General features: G+C 29.7%; 1 protein-coding gene across 1 annotated transcript in view; it reads left to right on the plus strand.

Moving 5' to 3' along the window:
* LOC126905661 (uncharacterized) overlaps positions 1-27,534 on the plus strand; it is a 34,940-nt gene extending 7,406 nt beyond the window's left edge. The window contains exons 3-5 of the mRNA XM_050685598.1: positions 12,294-12,405; positions 26,550-26,761; positions 27,428-27,534. Coding sequence (XP_050541555.1) covers positions 12,294-12,405; positions 26,550-26,761; positions 27,428-27,490 — 387 coding nt within the window. The 3' untranslated portion in view covers positions 27,491-27,534. The remainder of the gene's footprint in view (positions 1-12,293; positions 12,406-26,549; positions 26,762-27,427) is intronic.

A 27,534-nucleotide genomic window follows, 5' to 3' on the forward strand; every position in this document is an offset into this window, starting at 1 on the left:
CAAATCAGTATTAATTTAAAACAATTTTTTTTGTTCTTAATTATTTTTTTTTATATGTAAAAACTATTTTTTAATAATATTAAAACTTAGAAGTTATAGAAAAAGTCTAATTGCACATTTTAAAACATCGCGAAAAGTTGATTTAGAATAGTATATTTTTGTTTCTGATGGAAGTTCCTTGTAGTCCAGTTCTGTTGTGTGTTAACTTTGTTAACTGTTATAACTTTATCAAAAATGACCAAATCAGTATAATTTTTTTTTTATATAGATACATGTTTTTACCTATCATTTGGTTTTTTTTTATAATAAAGAGTATTCAGTGTTTTTATAATTTATAATATATTTTAGAATATATGATTATTTATACATATAAAAAAAAANTTAACTTTTTTTTTTTTAGTTAAAGTAAATCATTAAAATTAATTCAGTTCTGGATATTTCATTTGTATAATCTTTTTAAATACCAAAAGTTACTTAGAAATGATTATTATGAATCAACTTTAAACGATTAAAAAAATAGGTTAAATATGCCATTTTCCTTATTTTTAACATATTAATAATCAAAATCAGTATTAATNCAAATTAATATTAATTAATAATCAAAATCAGTATTAATTTAAAACAATTTTTTTTGTTCTTAATTATTTTTATTTATATGTAAATACTATTTTTATTTTTTACATTTGAGTAGAAGTTATAGAAAAAGTCTAATTGCACATTTTAAAACATCGCGAAAAGTTGATTTAGAATAGTATATTTTTGTTTCTGATGGAAGTTCCTTGTAGTCCAGTGTATAAAACTTATAACTTTGTTAATTGTTATAACTTTATCAAAAATGACCAAATCAGTATATTTTTTTTTATTTAGATGCATGTCTTTATCTATCATTTGGTTTTTTTTTATAAATCTAACCCTTTACCTGCCCACAAGAGGGATTCAAAATATTAACTTTTTTTTTTTTAGTTAAAGTAAATCATTAAAATTAATTCAGTTCTGGATATTTCAATTGTAGAATCTTTTTAAATACCAAAAATTACTTAGAAATGATATTATGATTTCTATTTAAGTGTTCTATTACGATAAAAATGCAAAAAAATTATGAGTTTTTCTGATAAATATACTGTAAATAGTAATTATAAACTTTCCTGTGCATATTAATCTTAAAAATAACATTGTTTTAATTCTTATAAAATTTTCTATTTAATGATTCATTCTAGTCAACGAAGGAGTAATTTAAAGAATAGCAGAAAAAATTCCCAACCAATTTTTTTTTTTCTTTTAAATAGGCAATTGGTGGATTATTTCAAAAGCAACATCAACTCTTATTTCTTTAATTAGATCCTGATTAGTTGTTCTTTGATTTTAAAATATATTATATGAATAAATACTAATTATAATTATTAAATTTAGTATGAAATTGATATTCAATAATTTAATATTGTAATTTAAACGGAGAAATTATAAAAATAATAAAGAAGTTATATTTTGCTTTACTTTTACGTGTATAAAAATTTAAAGGGCTTGATACAATAATTTTCAATAAAAACTGTTTGTTACTATAAATGAATGCACTGGACTTTAAGGAACTTTCATCAGAAACAAAAATATACTTTTCTAAATCAACTTTTCGCGTTGTTTTCAAATCTGCAAGTAGACTATTTCTATCACTTCTAATTTTTTATATTATTACTAATTATATATATAAAATAATAATTAAAAGAAAAAAAAATTTGTTTTCAAATTATTACTGATTTGATTTTTAATATGTTAAAAATAATCAGTCCAAATTTTCAATTTTAACCTATTTTTTTGGTTCTTTAAAGTTGATGAAAAATTTTTGATAAAGATTTATGAAAGTTTATAGTAAAATAAATTGAATATATTACCATAACTTTTAGCTCAATTACAAGTTTAAAATTGACATCTAGGCCAGTCAACAAAGGAAAAATTGCGGAAAAAATTTTGTTTTTTTAAAAGTTGAATTAAAATATGTATAATGACATACTAATAGTCCTCAAGATTGGAATTGAGCTTTTTTTTTAAATCCTCGCAAAAGTTCAAAAATATGAGCTTTCTTAATTTTCTCAAAAAAAAATATTTAACTTACAAAAAAAAGTTTCGCACAAAAGTTGTTTAAAAGACAATTATAAATAAAAATATAATCTTATATTTTTTCATTTAAACAAATATTTTTCGAGTTACATTACATTTAATATGAGTAATAAAATTTATATTCCATTTTTTTCATTTTACGGTTACTTTTTATCATGTTATACTTACATTAGACACAATGTTATAAATGCATATGTGTGTATGTGTGAGTTTATTTATTTATTGTATCATTAAAGTGTAGTGTATATTGAGATACAACCGATAGAGTAGGTAATTGATTTGACGCTATATTATTTAAACCCAACTAAACGCTAAATTGTACATTCCGAAATAACAATCATATTATGTCAATTGCCACCGGAATATCTGGTAATATTTTTCTTTTTCTTTGCCTTAATCCCAACTACTTGGGGTCGGGCACCCTTATCCTAAGATTCCACTTGACACGATCTCCCACATCTTCTACGCTCACATCAGCTGTCCTCAAATCGCATTCAATAGCATCCCTCCATCTCTTTTTTGGTCTTCCTCTATCTCTTCTTCCTTCAACATTCATTTCTATAACTGTTCTTACAGCTTTCGATTCTTCTTTCCTCATACCATGACTAAACAATCTAAGTCTATTTTCTGTCATCTTATCCACGATTGACGCAACACCTATACTTCCTCTTATATGCTCGTTCCTTATCCTATCTTCTCTAGTCACTCCACTCATCCAACTGAGCATTCTCATCTCTGCTACACTTATTATCTGCTCTACTTTTTTATCAACCGCCCAATACTATGAACCATACATCATAGCTGGCCTCACAATTTCATACTAAATTTAAAAACTATAATTAGTACTTATTCATATATTATATTTTAAAATCAAAGAACTACTAATCAGGATATAATTAAAGAAATAAGAGTTCATGTTGCTTTTAAAATATTTCACCAATTTCTCTAAAGGAAACACTATCTACAGATTTGCATCGAAGCGTTTCTTATGATAGTGATTTTAATCACTGTCAGATATCATCTATACTTGTCCCATCTATGCCTCGTCCACACTGTGCCTCGACCCCACTGTGCTACCGTTTTTTTTTATTTGATAGTGATTTTAGTCATTGTCAGATATCATTATTCTTGATCCAACTATGCCACGTCAATAATGTGCCGCAACGCCCTGTGCTGGGTTTTTTTATTTCATTACACCTGCAAAGGAACTACACTGATTTTCATAAATATTATATAAATCTAAATGACATAGCAAAGCGTAACTTATTTAATTTTTTTTGCTTCTTTTAAGTCGTGAAAAATAATTTATGAATTTGAATTGTCATTTTTATCTAACTAACAAATGCGACATACAGAGCCGAATCGTTAACACTTGTATTGCACGCTTAGGGTAAGAAGTTCAAACTGTCGTACGTCGGTAGTGCCCCAACGTAGACACAAAGGTTTACTAAAGTTTTATGTATATATATATATATATATAGGCGATGAGTTCGTCGTCCGAGCTCTTCTCGAGTCCTCCCGTTGGATAAACTGATCAGCCCCAATCTCTCTAATTAGTGGACTACTAAAGGGGTAGAGTTTAGACCCGTCAGCACAGTCTAGCTCAAAAGTAGCAGACTGAAGGGTGGCTCCTTGTCAGCCACCAGCACAACTACCTTTTTACTATACCCACTAAAGGACGGTTAAGCCCAAACACTAGCCAGCTCGTACACTAATTATTAAGATTGACTAAAGGACCAGCAGTCCAACCTAGACTCTAGCCGCACACACACACACAATTTCGAGATCACCGTGAAAATAAAATATTTGCGCTAAGTCAAGATTTTTAAATAGCTATTTTATTTACGAAAAGTATTAAACACAAAAGTCAAATATAATATAATAATTTAACACAAAAATTAATTAAATCTTACAAAAAGTATATAGTTATTCTTACGTCAACAACCTAACCCGCAACTCGACGTTCCTTCGACAAAAACGTCCAGTCTCGTCTCGCTCAGTCTCGATCCGTGTCGACCCCCTATACTCTTCATGTTTCCCTTTTATATTCTTTTTCCCACCATTATTAATTTGCTTACCCTGCATTTCCCTTTTATATGGAATTATTTTATTGCTTAGGAGTTTAAAAATTGCTTACTACTATTGTAAAACTTATATTATACTAAAATCGATGTAATTCAATACTTCCTCATATATTTACTACAAAACCTCAGCTGGGAACATATTTTTTTCTTTTTAATTAGAACGTTTTTTTTTAACGATACATTAAATTATCACAACTAGTATCTAGTTACAGTTATTAGTTTTAAAAATTAAAAATAAAATCCCCTTTATCAAATAAAAATTTGTTTAACCATCTTTCTCCATATAGACAATTATAATCATTCAATTCTAGTTTTATAAGTATTTCTGGACCTTGGGTCAAGAAGTGTCAAATTCAATTTTTATCACTACTGGAAAATTATCAATTTAATTTTGTTAGCTTCGATGCGAAGCGGAGAAGGTATTAATTTTACTATGATGTGTTTTTTTTTTTTTTTTATGTCTGTTGCCACTTTTTCTCAGCTCTCACTGGACCGATTTCTTTCAATAATACGTCAAAAGGTCACAAATCGTATCTAGTTGAAGACATTACTCTTAAAAATTGAAAAATTTTCCCTCCTTCCCCGCAAATGGGATAAATATCCAAAAAAATTACAAATTAGAAAAATCGGTAAATTAGTTCATTTTTTTCATCAAAGAACTACTAATTAGGATATAATCAAAGAAATAAGAGTTGATGTAGCTTTTGGAATAATTCACCAATTTCTCTAAATGAAACACTATCTACAGATTTGCATCGAAGCGTTTCTTATGATAGTGATTTTAATCACTGTCAAATATCATCTATTTATTTATTATATTATAATAATTATTAAATATCGGCTAGGTTTGAATATTTCATGTAGATATTAATGTCAAAATAAAAAAGACTATACAAAGTGATTTTTTATAATAACTCGCTCAAAAAAAGTTTATTCATTTTTTTAACTTTAAAATTTCATAAAATTTTCATTTTCTCTTGTACTTTTTTTCCTTTTGCGATCAAAATAAGTCTAATTTATATTATAAAATGGTATACATTTGATTCTCTGTGTTATTTTATTAACAGTTTTATATCAGTTTTAACAGTTAGATATCATTATACTTGATCCATCTATGCCACGTCATCACTATGCCACGAACCCCCTGTACTGGAATTTTATCTTTTGTTGTATCGTTGAATAATAACGATCCAGTAGGTACAGATATGGATAGCCACAAGCATAAAACACATCATAGTAAAATTAATACCTTCTCGGTTTTTTATCGGAGCTAAGAAAATGTATGAAAATTATTTTTATATGCACGTACCACACCAGGTATATTTTTTGACGTTACTTACGTTATGTTAATACATTACCTATTTTTTTATTATTATTTTTTTTTTGGTAGCAATATTTTATTATGACTCCATTTATTTAGCGACACTTATATAGGAATATAACAAAAAAAATTTGTTTCGCATTATGCAATGATAGCTTTTTCGGTCAATAGATAAAAGCAAATATCATATATACAGATGTAAAATCAAGTATGCATTTGTAACTATTTTTGAGCAGTCGGTATTGCCCTACGCAATCTGTGGGCAATAAAATAGCTGCTACGGATAATGCACATCTGCGCACGAGCATGTCAGAATAACAGCTACTGTTTGAAAACCATTAGTTTGAACGTACAAAACAACCCGCTTTTGTTCCATCAGTACGAAGAAACTACTGATGAGATAAGAATTCTAAAAACATATCTAAATTCAGTATCATGTCACTTAGGTATCTGCCAGGTCACTTTTTTGAAATTGTGATTCCTTCAATGCAAAAATTTATTTTGAAAAATTTAAATAATTCAAAAATGTAAACTGTACTTAAGAGTTAAATACATCAAAAATTCAAAAAATTGGCTCGACCGATACCTAAGTGACATGATGCTGAATTCAGATATGTTTTCAGAATTTTTATCGCATGAATAGTTTTGTCGTACTGATGGAACAAAAACGGGTTGTTTTTTACTAAAAAGCGGTCGGTACCCAGACGTCTTAATTTGTCTTTGTAGCGAGGTGTAATATATAGAAGTAATAAACACTTTTACGGTTTAATAACAACTATACTATATTACAACAAACTAACAAATAACAGCGAGAGACGAAGCGCGTTTTAAAACAGAATGCGTAAGTGATTGACTGATCGATTGATTGACTGGAGCGACGATCTTGCGCTTAAATAGTCAGATGAATCTTCTAGAGGCGGCGGCGGCTGAACATTCTAGAACATTCGACCGCCACACCACCCCCCTACGGAGTGGAGTTAGCTAGGGTCAAAAATGTCCGGGGATCTGACTCGGCAGCCTGAGTGAGTTGTTCGTACTGGCTGTGTTGATGGATCGGTATTAGGCGGTTGTTTTTGTTTGGGCGTATTCGGGGCAGTCGCTGGTGGAGCATGTGCATGGCTATCGGTTGTGCTTTCGTTCACCATGAGGTAGGCAGGTTTTACTCTATCAATCGTCACCGTAACTGGTTGATTTCGAACTTTTATTGTGAACGTTTTGTCATTTCGGGCAATTACTTCGTAGGGACCTTGATATGGCGGTTGAAGTGCTGCTCGGACACCTCCCTCCCTGAGAAATACGTGTGAACAGTCCTTAAGGTCCGCAAAAACAAATGATCGTGGATTTGAGTGGCGAGATGCAGGTACTGGACGGATTTTATTCATAACACTGCGAAGACGATCTAGTAAGCTAGTAGGGTCGTTCGTACTGCTATTATCTTGATTGTCTGTGAAGAAATCACCAGGAAGATTAAGAGGCTCCCCATAAACAAGTTCCGCAGACGTGGCTTTTAAGTCTTCCTTAAACGCAGAACGTATTCCGAGAAGCACGATAGGCAGTGACTCAGTCCACGAGTCTTTTGCGTGGGCCATGATGGCTGCCTTTAGTTGTCGGTGCATTCGTTCGACGAATCCGTTTGCAGCAGGATGCCAACTGGTAGTGGGGCGAAGCGTAAAACCAAAACGTTTTGCTAAAGTTTTTAAAGTAGCTGAAACAAACTGAGTACCACGGTCAGTCGTAACGTATTGAGGTACTCCGAAGCGTGAAATCCAGCAATTGAGGAAACCCTTAGTGACATCATCTGCTGTTATACGTTCGAGTGGATACACCTCCGGCCAACGGGTGAAACGGTCGATTACCGTCAGACAGTACCTAAAGGACTGTGATGGCGGCAATGGACCGATGATATCGACATGAACATGTTTGAATCGGCGTGAAGGTGTTTCAAAGTTTCCCAGTGGGGCTGAGACGTGTCGGCTTATTTTCGATCGCTGACAGTGGACGCAGGCACGTGCCCAGGAACGGCAATCCTTTTTCATTGCTGGCCACACAAATCGTTCTGAAACTAAGTGAGCTGTTGCGCGTGCACCGGGGTGACTAAGGTTGTGTAACTGATCAAATGCGTGACGCCGGAATCGTTGTGGCAAAAATGGTCGTGGGCGTCCCGTTGACGTGTCGCAATAAATATAGGCTGAAGATCCTGGCACTAGTACCTTCTCCAAATGAAGAGATGAATTGTTGTCAGTAAAATGTTTGAGTTCATCATCCGTGTCTTGAGATGCAGCAAGAGCTCGGTAGTCCAGCGGGAGAGACACAACTTCAATGCGTGACATTGTATCCGCGACGATATTTTCATCACCTTTAATGTGTTGAATGTCGGTGGTGAATTCGGATATGAATGTCAACTGGTTGAGTTGCGTAGGAGGTATCTTTTCTCTCCGTTGGGTGAAAGCATATACGAGTGGCTTATGATCGGTGAAAATGGTACATGGTTGTGCTTCGACAATGTGCCTGAAATACTTCACCGATTCATAGATGGCAAGCAACTCACGATAATACGCAGGCCACGCACTTTGTTTCACCGACATTTTCTTTGAAAAAAATGCTATGCGTTGCCAGATGTTATTGACTCGCTGCTGCAGACATGCGCCGATAGATTGGCTAGATGCGTCTGTGAATAGTCCAAGTCGTGCGGCTGGATGAGGATGTGCTAAAAGAGTAGCGGTCGCAAGACTTTCTTTGCATGTGGTGAACGCTTTTTCTAACTCGGGAGTCCATTCTATCGGTTGGGAACCTTTTGTCTTCGGGCCTTTGAGAATACCGTGAAGTGGTGCTTGCAGGTCGGCAGCTTTGGGAATAAACCGGCGATAAAAATTTACCATTCCCAAAAACCGGCGTAATCCTTGCATAGATTTTGGCAATGGATACTGTCGTAGGGCTTCGACGCGTTCCGGTGGCGGGCGGGTGCCTTCAGAAGATACTAGGTAACCTAGAAATTTCACCTCAGCCGAACCTAATACACATTTTTGCGGGTTAACGACAACACCGTAGTCAGAAAGTCTCCCGAAAAGAGTGCGTAAATGCTGTTTGTGGTCCTCTTCCGATTTAGAGAATACCAAAATGTCATCAATATATGCATAACAGAAGTCCAACCCATTGGTAACTTCGTCTATGAAGCGTTGAAAAGTTTGTCCAGCATTTCGCAATCCGAATGTCATAAAAGGAAATTCGTAAAGTCCGAATGGAGTGGTAATGGCATTTTTGCACATATCGTCCGGATTAACAGANGTTTTGCATATATCGTCCGGATTAACAGGTATTTGATGGTAAGCCTTTACCAGATCGATTGTGGAAAATAGCGTGCAATTAGCCAGGTTGTGCGAGAAATCATGTATGTGTCTGACTGGATAGGAGTCTGGTATAGTTCGGGCATTCAGCGCTCGGTAATCACCGCAAGGACGCCAGCTGTTCTCCCCTTTCGGTGCTAAATGTAATGGTGAAGACCACGGACTGCTTGAAGGTCTAGCGGTACCTGCCTTGACCATTTCCGCGAATTCCTGTTTGGCGATTTTTAGTCTACCTGGAGCTAAGAGGCGTGGGCGGCAGGCTATTGGCTGACCAGGTGTCGTAAGAATGTGGTGCACCGTTTGATGTTTTATTGTCCCGGGCAATCCGGTGGGACGTGTGATGTCCGGAAATTCTGCGAGAAGTGCAGTCCAAGGGGAAGTGTTGGCAACTGATTTTATGCTGCATTGATTTACAGAGGAAACCTTACCATTCACAGCCAAGCCTGTGACACCATCAATAAGACGTTTGGTACGGCAATCCGGCAGCAAGTGGTAGTATGCCATGAAGTCGGAACCAATGATAGGAGTACTCACGTCGGCGACAATAAAACTCCACGGGAAACTGCGTCGAAGTCCTAAATTCAAATTGAGATGGACCGTCCCGTAAGTTTTTATGGTACTGTTGTTGGCCGCGCTGAGGTCGTAATCGGTGGCATGGCGTCGTTCCCGTAGTAGCCGTTGAGGGTAACAAGATAAGTCGGAACCGGAGTCGACTAAAAATTGGCGTTTTGTTATTTGATCTGTAACAAACAGGCGGCTGCTCGGGTTCGGACAGTCTGTTGCCGCCGCTACTGACTGTCGTTGGAGTTTTCCTGATACTTGCAGGGAGCCTTACATTTGGCAGCCTTTTCTCCATAAGTGCTATGATACCAACACCATCCTTTGCCGTTAGTCAGTTCCACGTTTGAACGGTTACGTGACCTAAAGCGGGAGCGTTGCGGGCGTTTAGCACATAATTCGCTTACCTGTTTTGTGAGTGCTTCAATGGCAGATAAAACATCGAGTTCATTTTTATTGTTCGTCGTGGCAACAGCATGGACGAATTGCGAGGGGGCTGGCTGCACTTCAACAATTTTGTCAGCCAGCTCGGCTACCTTATCCAGAGGAAGCTCTGATTGTGCGGTTAAAATAGCTTGTGCATGTGATGGTAGACGGCGGAGCCAAAGTTGACGTAAAATATTGTCTTGTAATGTAGTAGTGCCGGCAAGGGAACGGAGATGTCGTAAGAACTGTGATGGCTTACGGTGACCTAGTTCTTCTTCATTGATGAGTTGCCGCACACGTTGTTCTTTTGAGATAGACAACCGTTCAACGAGTTTCGCGCGTAGATGTTTGTAGCGTTCAGTAGGCGGTGGGTTAGTTATAATATCCTCTACTTCGGCANAATATCCTCTACTTCGGCGGCGTAACGCGTATCAAGCTGAGCCACAACATAATTAAATTTTGTTTCCTCACTTGTTATTCCCGAGATTGCAAACTGCGAGTCAACCTGTGAGAACCATAAGCTCGGTCTTTCGGACCAGAAAGGTGGCAACTTGACGGCAACGCGATTCACTGAAGCTGTTGGATATTGCTGTGCCTGTAGTGCTGCAAGGCGAGCGTTTTATTGGCGTAAATCCTCCAATTGATTGCGTAGTTCTTTGGCGTTCATACTTGTTATCGTCGAGGTCACCAATGTAGCGAGGTGTAATATATAGAAGTAATAAACACTTTTACGGTTTAATAACAACTACACTATATTACAACAAACTAACAAATAACAGCGAGAGACGAAGCGCGTTTTAAGACAGAATGCGTAAGTGATTGACTGATCGATTGATTGACTGGAGCGACGATCTTGCCCTTAACTAGTTAGAGGAATCTTCTAGAGGCGGCGGCGGCCGTACATTCTAGAACATTCGACCGCCACATCTTTGTTATGTGATCAAAACATAATTTTAAAATAGTAAATACTCAGTACAACTAAGACCTAGCATATCAAGATTAAAATTTAACGCTATTAATTATATTGAAAATTGTAACGTGTTTGTAGAATTCGAATTTTTCTCCAATTTTTTGTAATTGAAATGATTATTTAATATAGGTCACAAACACATTTCCAATTCTTTTGGGAGGAAAAGGGATCCTAGGCACTCCCTCGTTGTATTTATTGAAACTAATGAACTTTTGTGGCATTAATAAGTTAAAAAATATTTGAATAAATATAAATACAAAAGTGTTAATAAAATTATACTGGTTATCCATTTGTTATAAACCATTTAATTAATAAAAAAAATTAAAATAATGTTGAGAATTTTTTTTTTTGTCATTAAATTTTGTTGTGTTTTTCTCAATTTATCAATCATAAAGTATTTTTTATGTTCATTTCTTCTATCTTATTAGGGTGTCATCAATATTATGCCTGTTATCGTTTTTAAAATAATAATTTTAAATTAAATTGATAGTAAATTTTTTACTAGCTTACTAATAGATTATAATCTAATTAAGATAACAATTGATTGATAACAACTTTTGGACCAGTATTTTAGAAGTAATTAACATATTTTTACCTAAGCAGTACGAGAATATTCATAAAAATATCTGACAACATCCGTGTCTCATCTTCAGCCATTACTGTAATATGTTAGTGACTTTCTGTAAATACTCGTACAAAAGTAGTTATCGATCAGTATTTTCTTAATTAGATCATTATCTATTAAATAATCTAGCTAATTATTTTTGTTGTTATTTGAAAAATAAAGTTTACAGTTTTATAAAGTATAAAGGATTGTTGAAGTCAAAGGGTTTATATCGTAGATAGTAAACATTTTAGAATGAAAATGGAAATAAAGCAAAAACTGCATAGTAATAATGTTACTAATATTTCACTACTACTAATATATACTATTACAAAAGTCTAACTTATCTGTACAATCACTGAGATACTTATAACATTCTGTTATCATCGGCCGACAAATACACAAAGGGCTTATACAACAAAACTACGCGAGCACAAAACAGTGCAGTCTACACTAAAATTCATTCCTAAATGCTAAATTTGCCCCTGTGAGTATGTGTCTCTGTACAGGATAAAGTCATAATTGACAATAAACGCTGTGTATTTGTAAAGAGCAAAGTTGTAATAACAATTAGCTACCGTTTAATATAATCCCTCATATATTATACATATATTAAATTTAACGTAGAATGTAATAATCGTGAAAATTTTATTATTTTTTTTTTAATGAGCATATTGTATGAAAAACAAGTTTTTACGTAAATTTTTATATTGAAAATAGGTTATATAAATCTTAATTTTATAAAATTTACGGAGTTATTAATGTTATGGCTGATAGTATTGCATAGAAAATATAAATATTTTTTGATTCCTAACGTAGGCATAAAAATCAGTGTTTTCTATATATCTAAAAAAAACATTTTTATTACTTTCAGGCAATATTTTCTTCAAGCACAAGTCTATCCCCATTATATGAAGACATTGTTGTACATGCCAAATATACAATGTACAATTGTGTACTTACACATTTAAAAAAGGATAAAATAGGTAATATATATTACCTATTTGAAACTATTAGAAATTTCTATAAATGTGATAGAAATTATATATACAATTTGTGCAAAATATCGTTACTCAAAATACCACAAAGGGGGTAATATCTATGTGAGTGAGGTGAGTAAAAGAAAGGAGTTACTTTACTTCGGGGTGTTATTCAAGGATTATAAAATGACATAAATTTAGATTCTTATTGACTTTTAAAATCTTACCTGATAATTTTCCTATTTCTTACAATGTCTTTATTAATAATATTAATTAATAATTAAAAACAAATCAATTCAAGTTTGCACCTTTAACACTTGAGAAATTCGACAATGATGATTATAAATTATGTTGAGAGTGCGATAGGAACAGAGCCTTGAGTATCTGGAGACAGACTCTCTTAAGCCCTCAGGATGACTGCCTTTTATAGTATTTGGTATCTCTGAATAATCACCATTGTCAAATTCTTGCAATTTTATTATTTTAATGACATGTAATCATAAAATATATAAATTAATGTATAAATAACATCAAATATATAAATTAATACATTCGAACAATATACAAATCACTCTGATGATTTATATGACGTTAATATAGTTTATATATATATAGGGTTTTACACATTGTGTTTTATTATTAAAATAAGAGTAAAAAGGGCTGACAAGTATAGTTTATGATTTTTTTAAAGAAAAAAAATCATGTTATTCTAAGCATATCAATATAATTTATAAATAAAAATGATAATAATCTTAAATGAAAAGATTAAATGCAAAACTATTATTGTGCGCACGAGTAGCTTACTGTTATTTCATATCACAATAGTGATGAGTATATTACAACAAAAATCAATAACAAATTAATGAAATTTAGTCTAAATCTATTGTTATTTATTATTTAGTATTTAAAAAATTACTCACAAAAAGCATATTTTTTTTTTGTATAATAACTCAATATAATCAGTAAATTTTGACATTTTATCACACCCCTAGAATACAATCGGCATAACTCAGAAATAGTGATTACTGAGAAAATGCAATTAAAGATTTTGATATTTCGACTTTTTTTTTTTAATTAGTCATTAAAGTGAATATTTATCCCGTGGTTTCAGCAATGATAATCACTCAAAATCGACATTTTTTGAGTTATGCCGTTTGTATTCTAAGGGTGCGTTATAAAAATTCTGTCAACAATTTTTTAAATACAAACGAATCAAAATGATTATTTTATATAAACAAATTAGTTATGTCCCTTTACCTGCCCACGGTAGACATTCCAAATAGCATTTTTTTAGATGAAAAGTTAACATTTTAACTTAACTTTTAAAAATGTTCCGGAAATACTGCGTCCTTTAAATATATGTAAAATTAAAAGTTATATTACATACCATAACCCACATAGCAATTTCAATATATTAATATTGTCAAAATATTCTTACAAAATACTTTTTAAAATATTTTAAAGCAAATATTGTGACAATATCTCATAAATATAATAAAAAATATATTCTATTGAAATATTTTCATAATATACTCACAAAATAATTTTTTAAATATTTTTTTATGTATATTTTGAGAATATATTAAAGAGAATAAATACAATATATTACACTGAAAATATTTCTACAATGTACTTAAAAAAATATCTTTTTAAATATTTGCTTGTAAATATTATGAAAATATATTAATGAGAATAAATATAAAATATTTAACTCGAAATATTTGTTGAATATATTATCAATATAACTTTTTAAATATTATAAATATATATCTTGTTAGCCAGCTGAGGTAACTTAAGAGACACAAGTCATCCTATTTTCTCCCTTTAGTTACATCTGTAGATGTTATTGCCCATAACATCCAAATATAACTAGACACCAATAACTTATTGGTATAACTTATATGGTTGCCAGCAGAGGAGTCGCCGGCATGGGCACAACCGCGTCGGGCGGGGTGTCCTCCAATATGATGGTGGAGGGCTGATCGTTGGGGAGATCTCCTTGCGTTTGGGACGCAAGGAATCATCCTTCCCCAGCTCAGCTGCCTTCACCCCCATGGTTGGACCCGAAGGTCCAACCCTAGCCGAACCACCCCTAGATTCGCTCCACAATCTCACCAATATGGAAGGTTTTGCTGACGTATCTGAGGAGGTGGCCGTTATCAAGTCCGTTTCGTTGTCCAAGCAATCTGATGCCAATACCCTCCCGGTTATTTCACCGGTGGAAATGGCTTGGTCACCACCACTCCCTGCAGTCGCAGTACCAACCCCGTGGTTGGCTGCAGGAGCCTGCCTCAACACTCCTGCATTTGGCGTGTATTCGTTTGATAACGACACCTGGTGGGTACACCCTCACCAACCGCCGGCACTGGGGCATCCGAATCCCCTGATGCAGTAACTTTAACTCCGTTTGTTGCCATTTCATAAATATATATGATTTGAGGGGGTTGCCCTCATAGCCAGTCCTTCCGGCCAGTGAGCGGCTAACTTCACTGGTTGCGTTGCCATAATTCTCCGTTTTCACCCAAACGCTACCGCTTATTCGTCCATAAAGGCTTATTTCACGGCTTTGTATATCTACAGGGTTAACAAGCGTTTGGGCGGCTCACTGTCCGCGACCGCTTATTCGTCAGTCCAAATGAATGGACTGCTTATTTCGTGGCTAACCTGCATATCTGCAGGCCGTTTCTCTATCCACAACCTGAGGACGCGCCCGATTTCCCGAGCTAGGGAAACTGCGCACGTGCTAACATTTCGTAGCCCCATAGAGCCCGATCACACCGACATTGTAGCGCAGCGAAACGGGCCTCTAAATTACCCAACTTTGGTAAATTTCAATATTTTTTTCTGAAAGTTGTCATAATATTTTGAAAAATGAACAAATTAAAATAATTTTTTTCTCAATTGAAACCTTAGATATTTTCCTTTTATTTGATATAAATTTTTTGAAAATCTTACCCTTTATTTGGCCACAGGGGGGATTCAAAACTTCTGTACAATAATTTAAATTTTTCAACTTAAGTTTACAAAATGTTCGGGGATACTCCAAATTTAATTATATGCTAAAATAAAGTTAATGTTATGTACTATAAGTTAAAACAAAAAAAAATTTTCCCAACGACTTATGTGAAATTGGTTGCCGTGGTTATAAACATGTAATTTTGGTGTTAAAATTTACGATTTCATATTATATTTTTTCAACTTTAAATTTTTATAACTCTTTGCAAATGTATGAATAAATACAAATTTCCGTTTCTAAATAAATTATATATTTACCTTTCATCCGCCACACTTTTTTTTTAAATCGGACCATTTTCCTTTATGCAGAGGGGGTTTAAATTTTTAAAAATACTCCGAGCTTGAAATATATGTCAAATTTAAGCTCATGATAAATACTATAAGTTAAAAAAACAATTTATTCCGACACCTTATCTTCTATGGGAAAATGACTATCCAATTTATCGAAAAATGTAATGTTTATTCAAAAATCACAGTTTAACATGAAATATTTTAATACATAAAACTGCCATAACTTTTTGAAATATTAATAATTTAAAATAATTTTTTTTATTTTGTAACCTTTTATATTTTTTTCTTTCATTTGATATCAATTTTTTGAAAATCAGACCCTTAATCTGCTCACAGAGAGAAATCAAAACTTTTGCACAAAAATTTTACTTTTCAACTTATGTTTTAAAAATGTCCCGGAAATACTCCAAACTTCAAATATGTGTTAAAATAAAGATAATGTTATGCACTATAAGTAAAAAAAAAATGTTCCCGACAACATATCTTTTATGAGCCAATGAGCTAAATGGTTGCCGTAGTTAAAAAACATGAAATTTTAGTGTTCAAATTTATGATTTCAGATTTTATTAGTTAAACTTTTTCAACTCAATTTTTTTAAATTTTCAGGAAATATTGATACTTATATTTAATATTAAATTAAAACTTATGTAATATAATATGTTATGAAAAAAAAAAAATTAACGAGATATAGTGAACATTGTTATCATATTCAAAAATATGTTTGTGTTAAAATTTTGGGTTTTGTATTTAAATTTATTTTAATATAACTTACAATGGGGTACATTAATTAACATGAATATTATATAATACTAATTGACATATAACATAAAGTTAAACTTATTTCAATTTTTAGCTTCGATGCGAAGCTGAGAAGGTATTAGTTTTATGATGTGTTTTTTTTCCTTTTAAGCCGAAAAAATTAATTTTAACATTTGAATCATGTTATATTGCCAATTTTTCCTTAATTTTTTTGAGTTAGAATTTTGCTTTAGAATAATCCACCAATTTCTTAAAATTAAACAAAATCTACAGATTTGCATCGAAGCGTTTCTTATGATAGTGATTTTTATCACTGTCAAATATCATCTATACTAGTCCCAACTATGCCACACTCACACTGTGCTGTGACCCCACTGTGCTACCATTATTTTTATTTCAATTATTTTTTTAGTTCCTTATATTTATATTTTAGGTCAGCCGGTATAGCTATACCGGCTGACCGGTAAATCAGTGTAAGTGGATGGGTGTTAGTACCTCATATAATCCCCCTTACAAAAAAAATATTTATAACATTATTTCAGTATTAATTATAAGTATTTTGCAGCTTTTAATGTCAATCTATTAAGTATATTAATTAGAAGTAGTTGTCTTTTAGAAAAATACTGTTATAGCTATTAATAGCTCATGATAAATTTAAGTAACAAGTTACAGATGATTTTTTTAGTAGCCACTTTTATCCACTTGATTCCTCCTAAAATATTAATTATGTTAATAAAATCTTTTTTGGTATTTTTTAGTTATACTTTCAGTTGTACCTCTCAATTAATCAATTATAATAATTTTTTTAATTCATCCTTTACCTTATAGGGTTGTTAACTTTATTTTTTTAAATATCAACTTACGTATTTAACAAGCTTATAAAATAATAAATGGTCTAATTAAGAAAAAGACTAATTCCATTAGACCTATTATTTTGGAAGTTATAACTATTTTAAAATATAAAGTGGTGGTGAAGTGTGGGGTATATTATTTTTATCATTATGTTGATAAAAATAATTTTAAATGTAATATATATAATTTTTTTTTTTTGTACGCTTTTATTAACCCATTAAGAGCTATAGTGACCTTCCCAAATGAAAGTTTTCTGATCCATTTATATGTAATAAGCAAAAAATAATGGGTAATAAGGAGTAATGTTTGTATTATAAAAGGGTTTAAGGATGAAGTGGTATCACGGGGTCGAACTATATTTAGTTATCAGATAATAAAATATCCCAACCTCACTTATATTTATTCTTGTTTATTACGTGAATATATTAGAAGTAAAGCATGCAAATAAATATTCGCATTTACCTTTATTCCCTTTTGTAGTTGACTGAGTTAATTTTATGGTGATTTCTCGCTTCAGTGTTAACATCCGTTTTATAGAGTCTGACGTTTATTTCGATTAATTAGTCTTTCTGTGTATATTAGATTTATAAAAAGGGTTCTCTACAATGGGACCTGCGTCTATTATAATTTGTTACCTATTTTTTTAAATTCCTATTATATTATACTATGTTTTTACTTATAATATTTTCGATAAATTCCCTATAGTCGATATCGATATTCTTAAAATTTACTCTGAACTTGTCAAAATATAATTATAAGAATATGTCTATCTATATTCAAAATAATAATAATTAACAAGACTATGGTGGCCTAGTGTTTCTCAGCGTAATGCCTTAGCTGGCGCGGACACAGTTAACCTCGTTAATGTATATTAAATAATATTGTTATAATTCAAAAATACAAATAAAAAAAGTAAAAAGTTGATAAAATATAAATGATGAAAATGAGCGATAAATGATGGGTATAGTGAGAACCTGATGTTGTGGTTCTATCGGGGTCGTATGGTTCGAGGGTTTAGAACAATAAAGACAAGTAGATATGAAGAAATAAAAGCATGTCCTCTTTCTTGAGGAATATGAGCTAATAAACTTGTAAACACCTTTAATAGGACACTGAGGTAACGGGGCGGTAATCCGACCCTCGAGACCCTGTAATGTGTATATGTAGCAGGTGTGAACAAACTAGCAAAATAGCTCTTGATATTAAAAGGAGATTATAGATCTATTGCTTTATCGTTCTTTACTCAGATTATTAACTTTAAATAAATGGAATAATATAAATTGACTTACCTTCGTATTTTGTAATGTCCAAGAAGATAAATGAAGTATTTACCAGAAATGCCAATTTTTACTCAATGTTATTTGTTTATGGTAATAATGTCTTTATAGATCAAAATAAGTTTTAAACATAAATAAAGTAAACAAAATAAAATAACTCAAACGGCAGCACGGGGCCGTGATCAAAATGTAATAGCAAGAGTAGTTTGCAGGAAAGAACTAGCTTACTGGAGATGTGGCTCTGGCCTTAGCCGTAGCCGTGGCTCTCTGTCTCTCTGGGTTTTTCAATGGATATCAGTACTTTTTATAGTACTAAAAAGGTACCCCCATATCCAGGGATATTGCCGTTTGTGTTATTTATGATTATTATTTATTGTTTCAAAGTATACATTACATGATAATTATATTAGATAATATAGTTGACAATAGATGAGTTGGCATATATATAAATAATAATAAATTGTATTGAACAGCATATTTGTTATGACAGATAAATTATTTGTTTGTTTACAAGTTGTTTAAACTCNGAATTTAAGTTATAATTGTAAAGTACAGGTTTACCTAATAAAAATGAAATTATTTTATTAAATATATTTTGCAAACTTATAGTTTTAAAATCTTGAGTTATTTTCATAGTATTACGAATGTAATAAAAATAAGTCGAATCTAATTTCAAACGACTTGATGGTTTCATATATACCTGTAAAAACTTACAATTGAATTGAATAATGTTAAAATGTTGAAAATGTTCAATGATCTTTAATAAATTTATTTTACTTTGGATTAACATATGTTTTTTTTTATTTTTATTATTTGAATTTTTGTCTGAAATGATTAAAGAATTTGAATAAAGGTTTTTGATATTAATTAATGCTGGTGCTATAAAATTGAAATTTTCTACTTGTTTGTTTGACTCTACTTTCTGTGTTAAACTATTAGATTTATTTAAATTTGGAAAAATAAAATTCTCAATTACATATTCTTCATCTGCTGCTTTATTTTCAACAATATCATTGAACTGTAAATTATTATATGGTGTTATTATTTTAGAGACTTGTTTGTGATCAGAACTAATTAAATGAGATAACATATTAATTGTTTTGTCTTCCATATCTACAACGGCTGGCTTACTTTCATGTGTATGCGTATTAGTGTTTAAAATTGTGTTATTTAGTTTTTCATTATGTTTTGTTTTTATTGACAAATTATTTTCATTAATGATTAAATTATTAATGCCAATATTATTGTCAACATCATTGGCAATATTATTGTATTGTTTTTTGTTTATGTGTTTAAAAATAGATTCTTTTAAATTGTCTATAGATTCAAATTCTGTAAAATTTATTGTTTTTAAAGGAATGTCTCTTGATGGTTTATTTGATTGTGTTCCTGGAATCCAGTGTGTATTTTTATCTACATTGTATAGGACTATAGGTGGGCGATTACCTAAACCATAAATAATTCCAGTTTTATCTGTATCATTAAAAATATATGTGTCATGATTGTAATAATTTGCAATAGCTGCTAATTCATCCTCACTAAACCAATAATTAGGTAAATCAGATAATTCTAAAAGTTCTAAAATTTCAAATACTGAAGTTACTTTTTCAGTTTTCCCGTCATTTAGTGCATTAATGATTGCAAAAAATCCACAATTGTTTTCACTATAAATATTTTCTCCCTTTTTATAAGATTCAAAAATGTTTAAGTTACTATTATTATTCTGATTATAATTATTGACTTTGCTATTGACATTATCACTATTGTGAGTATGATTATCAGTATTGTTTGAATTTCTTTCGTTGTAAAATTGTTGAATTGTATTTATGACTGAAAGATGCTCTTTGGTTTTCCAATCATTAGTAATATATTCATTATCTTTATGACATATTAAAACATTAATGTTAGTGTTTAAAAAAGTTGAAAAGATCATTTGTTTGATTATGGTCCATTCTTTTTTATCTAGACCTGATGCTATTTTAGGCATTGCAATGTGATTATCATGATTTTTTATCATTTGAATTTTTAAGTTGTTTAAAGCCTTTTCAATATTCATATATTCTGGTTTTTCGAAATGATAATTTTTTGTAATTAAAAAATAAATAATTCTACCATTAGTGCAGACTGGAATAGCATCACCTATCTTTGGTTTTAATTTATATAAAATTGGTGCCATATTACCATATTTGTTACATATCTCCAAGGCTATGCCTTTATTCATTTTAAGGTCGACTGAAGTACAATGTGCTATTGAATAATAATCATACACTGTAAATAGATCCATTACTTTTTCAGTAAAATTAGAATTTAATTGATTAAGATTTAAATTATTATCCAAATATATGGGTAAATGAATTTGTTCATTCAAACACATTGTTTGTTTATCAAAGTCTATTATACATTTGTATTTGTCTAAAAATTCGTTACCAAGAATAATCATGCAAGATAAGTTTTTTACTACAAATACTTTAATGATAAAATCTATTGATTCAATATTTAAGATTATATTTGTTGTGCCTAGAATATTTAGTGGTTTATTGTCAGGACCGCATATATTTGAAAAATGTTGTGATTTGATTTGATTGTTTGGGATTAAAGTATGTGTTATGCAACATATATTTGAACCTGTGTCAATGGTGATAGGTATTTTAATATCATTAAATGTAGCATAAAAATGTAAGGCAATAGGAAGGTGACTTTCTTTTGTCATATTATTTATAATATTGTGTGCTGATTTAAAAGGTAAACTGTTTTCTTCAGCACTATCGTTTAACCTAGAAATTAGTTTTTTGAATTTTTTGAACAGTTACGAGCTGTATGGCCCATAAGGTCACATAATTGACATTTTGTTTTATTAAGATTATAATAACAATTTTCTGAATTGTGATTACTCTTAGTACAATAATTACATTTTAAACTATTTGAGTTGTAATTCTGTGAATTACGATTCATTTGAAAATTATTGTTATTTTGAAAATTTTCTCTTTGATTAAACTGTGGTCTGTACATTTGTTGAGAATTACTTTTAAATTGTGAAAAATTTTGATCATTATTTCTGAATTTTGAATAATTGTTACTAGGTAAATTGTTATTTTGATTATAATTATCATGAGGTATATATTGCTTTTGAAATTGATTGTAGTTATTTTTAGAACTATTATTATTTTGAAATTGATTATTGTTATAGCGTGGTGAGTTATTATTAAATCTATTATTATTTTGAAATTGACTTTTATAATGTGAATCGTTGTTATAATTGTGAAATTGATTATTTCTTTGTAAAAATTTACTAGATGAGTTGTTATAATTTTGAAATTGCCTATTATTAGGTATGAGATTAATATGTTCGTTAAAAAATTGTTCCTGATTTTGTTTAAAATTTTGAAATTCTTCAATTAATTTTTTTAAATCATCATTCTCATTATTCTGGGTGATTTTATTGATTTTTTCATTAATTATAGATTGTTTTATTTCAGACGGACTTTTAGCTGTTTCTCCAGTAATCATAAATTCAACCATCTCATACTTCTGAATGTTTCTTTTTAACTCGTCTAAATTATTATTGTCTAAAATACTAACGTATCTCGCAATGCTTGGTTTGAGACCTTTCATAACATTTCTCACTATTTCGCTACCTAATGTTTTTAAGAATGAGTCTACGCGTTCATTTATTCCACCCGAAAATGTAGTTGGTTTGAAAAATAAATTTTTATTCATGTTGAAATTATTAGTTACTTTGGGTGAATTTGAATTTTGATCAATAATATTTTTATTATTAGTTTGCGTTAGTGTTTTAGGTAGAAAAAACCAAAATAGCCTAACTTTTAATTCTGATACAGTGCCTGTAGTAGATAACTTTCTTGTTTCAAGTTCTTTAATAAGATCGGGTCTTTTTAAACTATTAATCCATTCTAAAGTTTTTTTGTATTCGTCTGGAATACCTTGTATCTCAATTAATTCTACTTCCTCTGACATAACTCTAAATATTCACTTATACAGTTTTATTCTCAAATACTGTATTATTCATATAAATTTATTCTCAACTCGTAATTTTTCTTTTTTATTTCAAAATGTTAATTTAAATAATTTTAAGTTACGCGCAATTTTCAATAATAAATTCAATTTTATATATAATAAGCCTATTTAAATTTTTTAGATTTAAACGACTTTTAATGTAAGCGCAATATGATTTTCAATCAATAATATAATCAATTATTTTTTGGTCAATAATTTAATTCCCAAATTNCAATCAATAATATAATCAATTTTTTTTTGTTCAATAATTCAATTCCCAAATGATTTCAATTTTTTACTTCTTTTGAGATATTATTTTTAATTTAATTTATGCTCAATATAATTTTCAATAAATAAATAATTCCAATAAGTGCGATTTTATTTTTAATAATTTCTATTCAAACAAATAAGCGCAATTTACTTTTTTTTTTAAATTCAATTTAATTTCAACATACGCAATTTTAATTTTCAATAAATAATTTAAATTTTCATATAATAAGCGCGATTTGATTCTCAAATTTTATTTAATTAATTTTTTTATTGACAAAGAAACAATTCTCAACCAATTTTTCATATAAATAATATGAAAATAGCAATTCAAATACTTTTTCTGAGTAATAGTCAAAAAAAAACCCTTAGTAAGATTAACTAAGCCTGTTGTTGGGCGCCACTTTGTTATAATTCAAAAATAGAAATAAAAAAAGTAAAATGTTAGTAAAATATAAATTATGAAAATGAGGGATGAATGATGGGTATAGTGAGAACCTGATGTTGTGGTTCTATCGGGGTCGTATGGTTCGAGGGTTTAGAACAATAAAGACAAGTAGATATGAAGAAATAAAAGCATGTCCTCTTTCTTGAGGAATATGAGCTAATAAACTTGTAAACACCTTTAATAGGACACTGAGGTAACGGGGCGGTAATCCGACCCTCGAGACCCTGTAATGTGTATATGTAGCAGGTGTGAACAAACTAGCAAAATAGCTCTTGATATTAAAAGGAGATTATAGATCTATTGCTTTATCGTTCTTTACTCAGATTATTAACTTTAAATAAATGGAATAATATAAATTGACTTACCTTCGTATTTTGTAATGTCCAAGAAGATAAATGAAGTATTTACCAGAAATGCCAATTTTTACTCAATGTTATTTGTTTATGGTAATAATGTCTTTATAGATCAAAATAAGTTTTAAACATAAATAAAGTAAACAAAATAAAATAACTCAAACGGCAGCACGGGGCCGTGATCAAAATGTAATAGCAAGAGTAGTTTGCAGGAAAGAACTAGCTTACTGGAGATGTGGCTCTGGCCTTAGCCGTAGCCGTGGCTCTCTGTCTCTCTGGGTTTTTCAATGGATATCAGTACTTTTTATAGTACTAAAAAGGTACCCCCATATCCAGGGATATTGCCGTTTGTGTTATTTATGATTATTATTTATTGTTTCAAAGTATACATTACATGATAATTATATTAGATAATATAGTTGACAATAGATGAGTTGGCATATATATAAATAATAATAAATTGTATTGAACAGCATATTTGTTATGACAGATAAATTATTTGTTTGTTTACAAGTTGTTTAAAATACAAATTATACATTTTTCATTGATAATTGTGAGATGCTTAGTGCAAAGTATTAAGCATATCACGACAATATTCCAATACACCTTTTACTATCCTTTGCGTCAACTGCCTACATTTTACAGAGAGATAATTTGGCATAGTCCTTTATGGCTGACGAGTACACAGGCAAAAAATATTACTACTAAGACTAATTAATTTTAATCACAAATTACGCTTCTTCACCTAGTTCGGCACATTCAAAGTTGTTCATAAATGAAGGACACGATAAGCTTTATTATGAATGTTCAATAATGTATAACGCAATTTTGCCTATAAAAATAAAATGAAAGACACAATAATTTTTAAAACTTATATAAAATACAAACTATATTTATTTCTTGTAAGGATATTAGGAAATAGTAAAAATAATTAAAACTTATTTCTGTGTAAAATATTCATAAATCAGCTAAAACAATATTCAACATTTAGAATGATATTAGATAATATATGAAAAATATATATAAAAGCTCTATAAAGCTCTATATAAAAGCTGAGATATTAGATAATTATTTGTGATTGGTTAATTGTGATAGAAATTCTGAAGTGGGCGTAGTTAATGAATTTTAGGGGACTGGTTTGAAACACGTGTTAATAAATGGTTATTTTGATTTCCCTAAAAACGAAACATTCCTTAGATGATTTTAGCTTTATTCATATATATGTGATATTTAATACATGTGTTAATAATTATATTACATATACAATTTATATATACAGAGTGATTTTTTTATCATAACCCACTCAATTACTTGCAGAATAATAATAATTTAAACATTTTTTTTTATTATTATCTTTAGTTACACAGTATTCTTGAATTTTTAACTATGTAATACTTCTTAAGTTCATCCCTTATACCTTGGAGGGGGGTCAACTTTGTTTTTTTAAATGGTAACACATATTTTTAATTTAATAAAATGTTTGAGTTTTTAATTTAATAGTAAATGGCATTTGAATTTTTAATATAACTTAATTAGTTTATTAGATATAATCATTTAAAGTTTCAAATTTTTGAATTAATACACAGGTATAATACACAAGGGATTACAAATATAAGTAGCTAATTGGATTTTTATAACATCGATATTAGCAGGTACACAGCATTGTTATTATCAATTGTATTAAGGCACATTGTTATTAGTTTATAAATACACTAACTGACAATACAGAAAGTATATCTATTGATAATCATAATTGATAATAAACAATCCGTGACTGAGACAGCAATGTCATAAAAATCCAATTAGCTACCTGTATTTACAATCTCATGTGTATTATACATGTATATTAACTCAAAATTTTGAAACTTTAAATGTTTATATCTAATAAACGAATTAAGTTTCATTCAAAATTCAAATGCCATTTACTATTAAATTAAAAACTCAAACATTTTATTAAATTAAAAATTTGTGTTACCATTTAAAAAAACAAAGTTGACCCCCCTCCAAGGCATAAGGGATAAACTTAAAAAGTATTACATAGTTAAAAATTCAAGAATAATGTGTAACTAAAGATAATAATAAAAAAAAAATTTTTTATTATTATTATTCTGCAAGTAATTGAGTGGGTTATGATAAAAAAATCACCCTGTATATAAAATATATAATTTTGTAATGTGTATAAAGTTTACTCTGCCGCGCTCAACCTTAACTCTATTTATATTTAAAACTGTAAATAACTTCTAAAATACAATTTTAAAAATTATTTTCCAACCAGTCACTTTCTTAATTATATTAGTTAATTATATATGCATGTTGCCATTAAAAAAAATTAAAGTCGAAAAATTAAAATTAAAATTCAAAAATACTAAAAAGAATTTTCTTAATAAAATTATTATTTTAAAATAAATCGAGTGGAACATATTAGAAGAATCACTTTTATATAATAATTTTATAACATTTTACAATTTCTCTTTGAAAATTTCAATAAAAATATTGAATATCAATTTCATAATAAATTTAATTTCTCTAATTTGTATTTATTCATGTATTGTATTAATAAATCATAAAACTTGTAGTCTTTTGTAAAAATAAACTTGTGATTAGTATGTAATTAAGGAAATAAAAGTTGATGTTATTTTTGGAATATTTCATCAATTCTTTTTAAAAATTAACTATTATCTATATATTTGCATCAAACCATTTTTGTGATAGTGATTTAAATGACTGTCAGATATCATATATACTTGTCCCAACTTTTATAATTAGAGTTTATTTAGTATAGAATATTATTATATAATAATTCCTTAAGTTATATTTTAGTATTAGTGAGCATAATTTATATGTTATAATTAAAAAAAATTCTATGAACTATAGAATATAAAAATATCCCTAAGAATGTACATGAAATATTAAATGAATTTAAAAGAAATATTGATACAAATCGATGGAGTTTAAAAAGAAGCTCTGCAGAATTTTATGATGACCTTGTTAAAAATAGCAATGAATTTAAGAAAGTAAATAAAGATGAATTAAAAGTCATTATAACTGAATGTCTTCAATTATTTTACAATCTAAATTATAATGAGGTAAATAAAATTAAATAAATTATTATTTACTAAAACAAAATTGTAAAATCGTATAAATCGATATTATAAGAATTTATTTTTTCAAGATATAAAAATATTTAATATTGATATATATTTGAAATAAAATATCTCCGTTATATTTTGAAATTACTGAGGATTAAAAATCTTATATTCTTTGTTTACGATACAAAAGTGAAGTTTTATTTTTGTCCTCCTTCATAATTTCGAAAAATCAAGTATTGCGGTTTTGACACGGAAATGATCCACAAATTTAACTTACACATTTTTCAATCAAAAAATTTTACATTTAAAAATCCTGAATATTATATATTAATTTTCTCATAAAAAATATGACGGTTATAAAACAAAATTCCGAAAATTACCTACTCATTACGAGATTTCTAACGTTTAAAGTTATCAAATAGCGTGAACGATTACATACTGTCCTCTTTATTTATTCTCAAGTTCTATTATTATTTTTTTTTTAATGAGTGATCAATTATAAGATAATTAAAAAAACCCATATAACTACCCTCGTCGGACCACATACAATCTCTAGTAAATACGGTTTTAATTTTTCTTTATGGACGAGAAAATTTTAATTTTGAATAAACATACACTTTTTATAATTAAATCTTGTTTAATATTGATCCTTTTAAATTTCAGGCTGGTGAGACCTCGCAACAGTCAAGGAATAATTGTTGCATAAATTTAAAAAAATTCAAATAAATCATATTTGTAATTTAAAAATATATTAATAATTTATGTATAAA

This window comes from Daktulosphaira vitifoliae, unplaced genomic scaffold (assembly GCF_025091365.1).
Source record: "Daktulosphaira vitifoliae isolate Bord-2020 unplaced genomic scaffold, ASM2509136v1 Scaffold_4, whole genome shotgun sequence".
NCBI lineage: Eukaryota > Metazoa > Arthropoda > Insecta > Hemiptera > Phylloxeridae > Daktulosphaira > Daktulosphaira vitifoliae.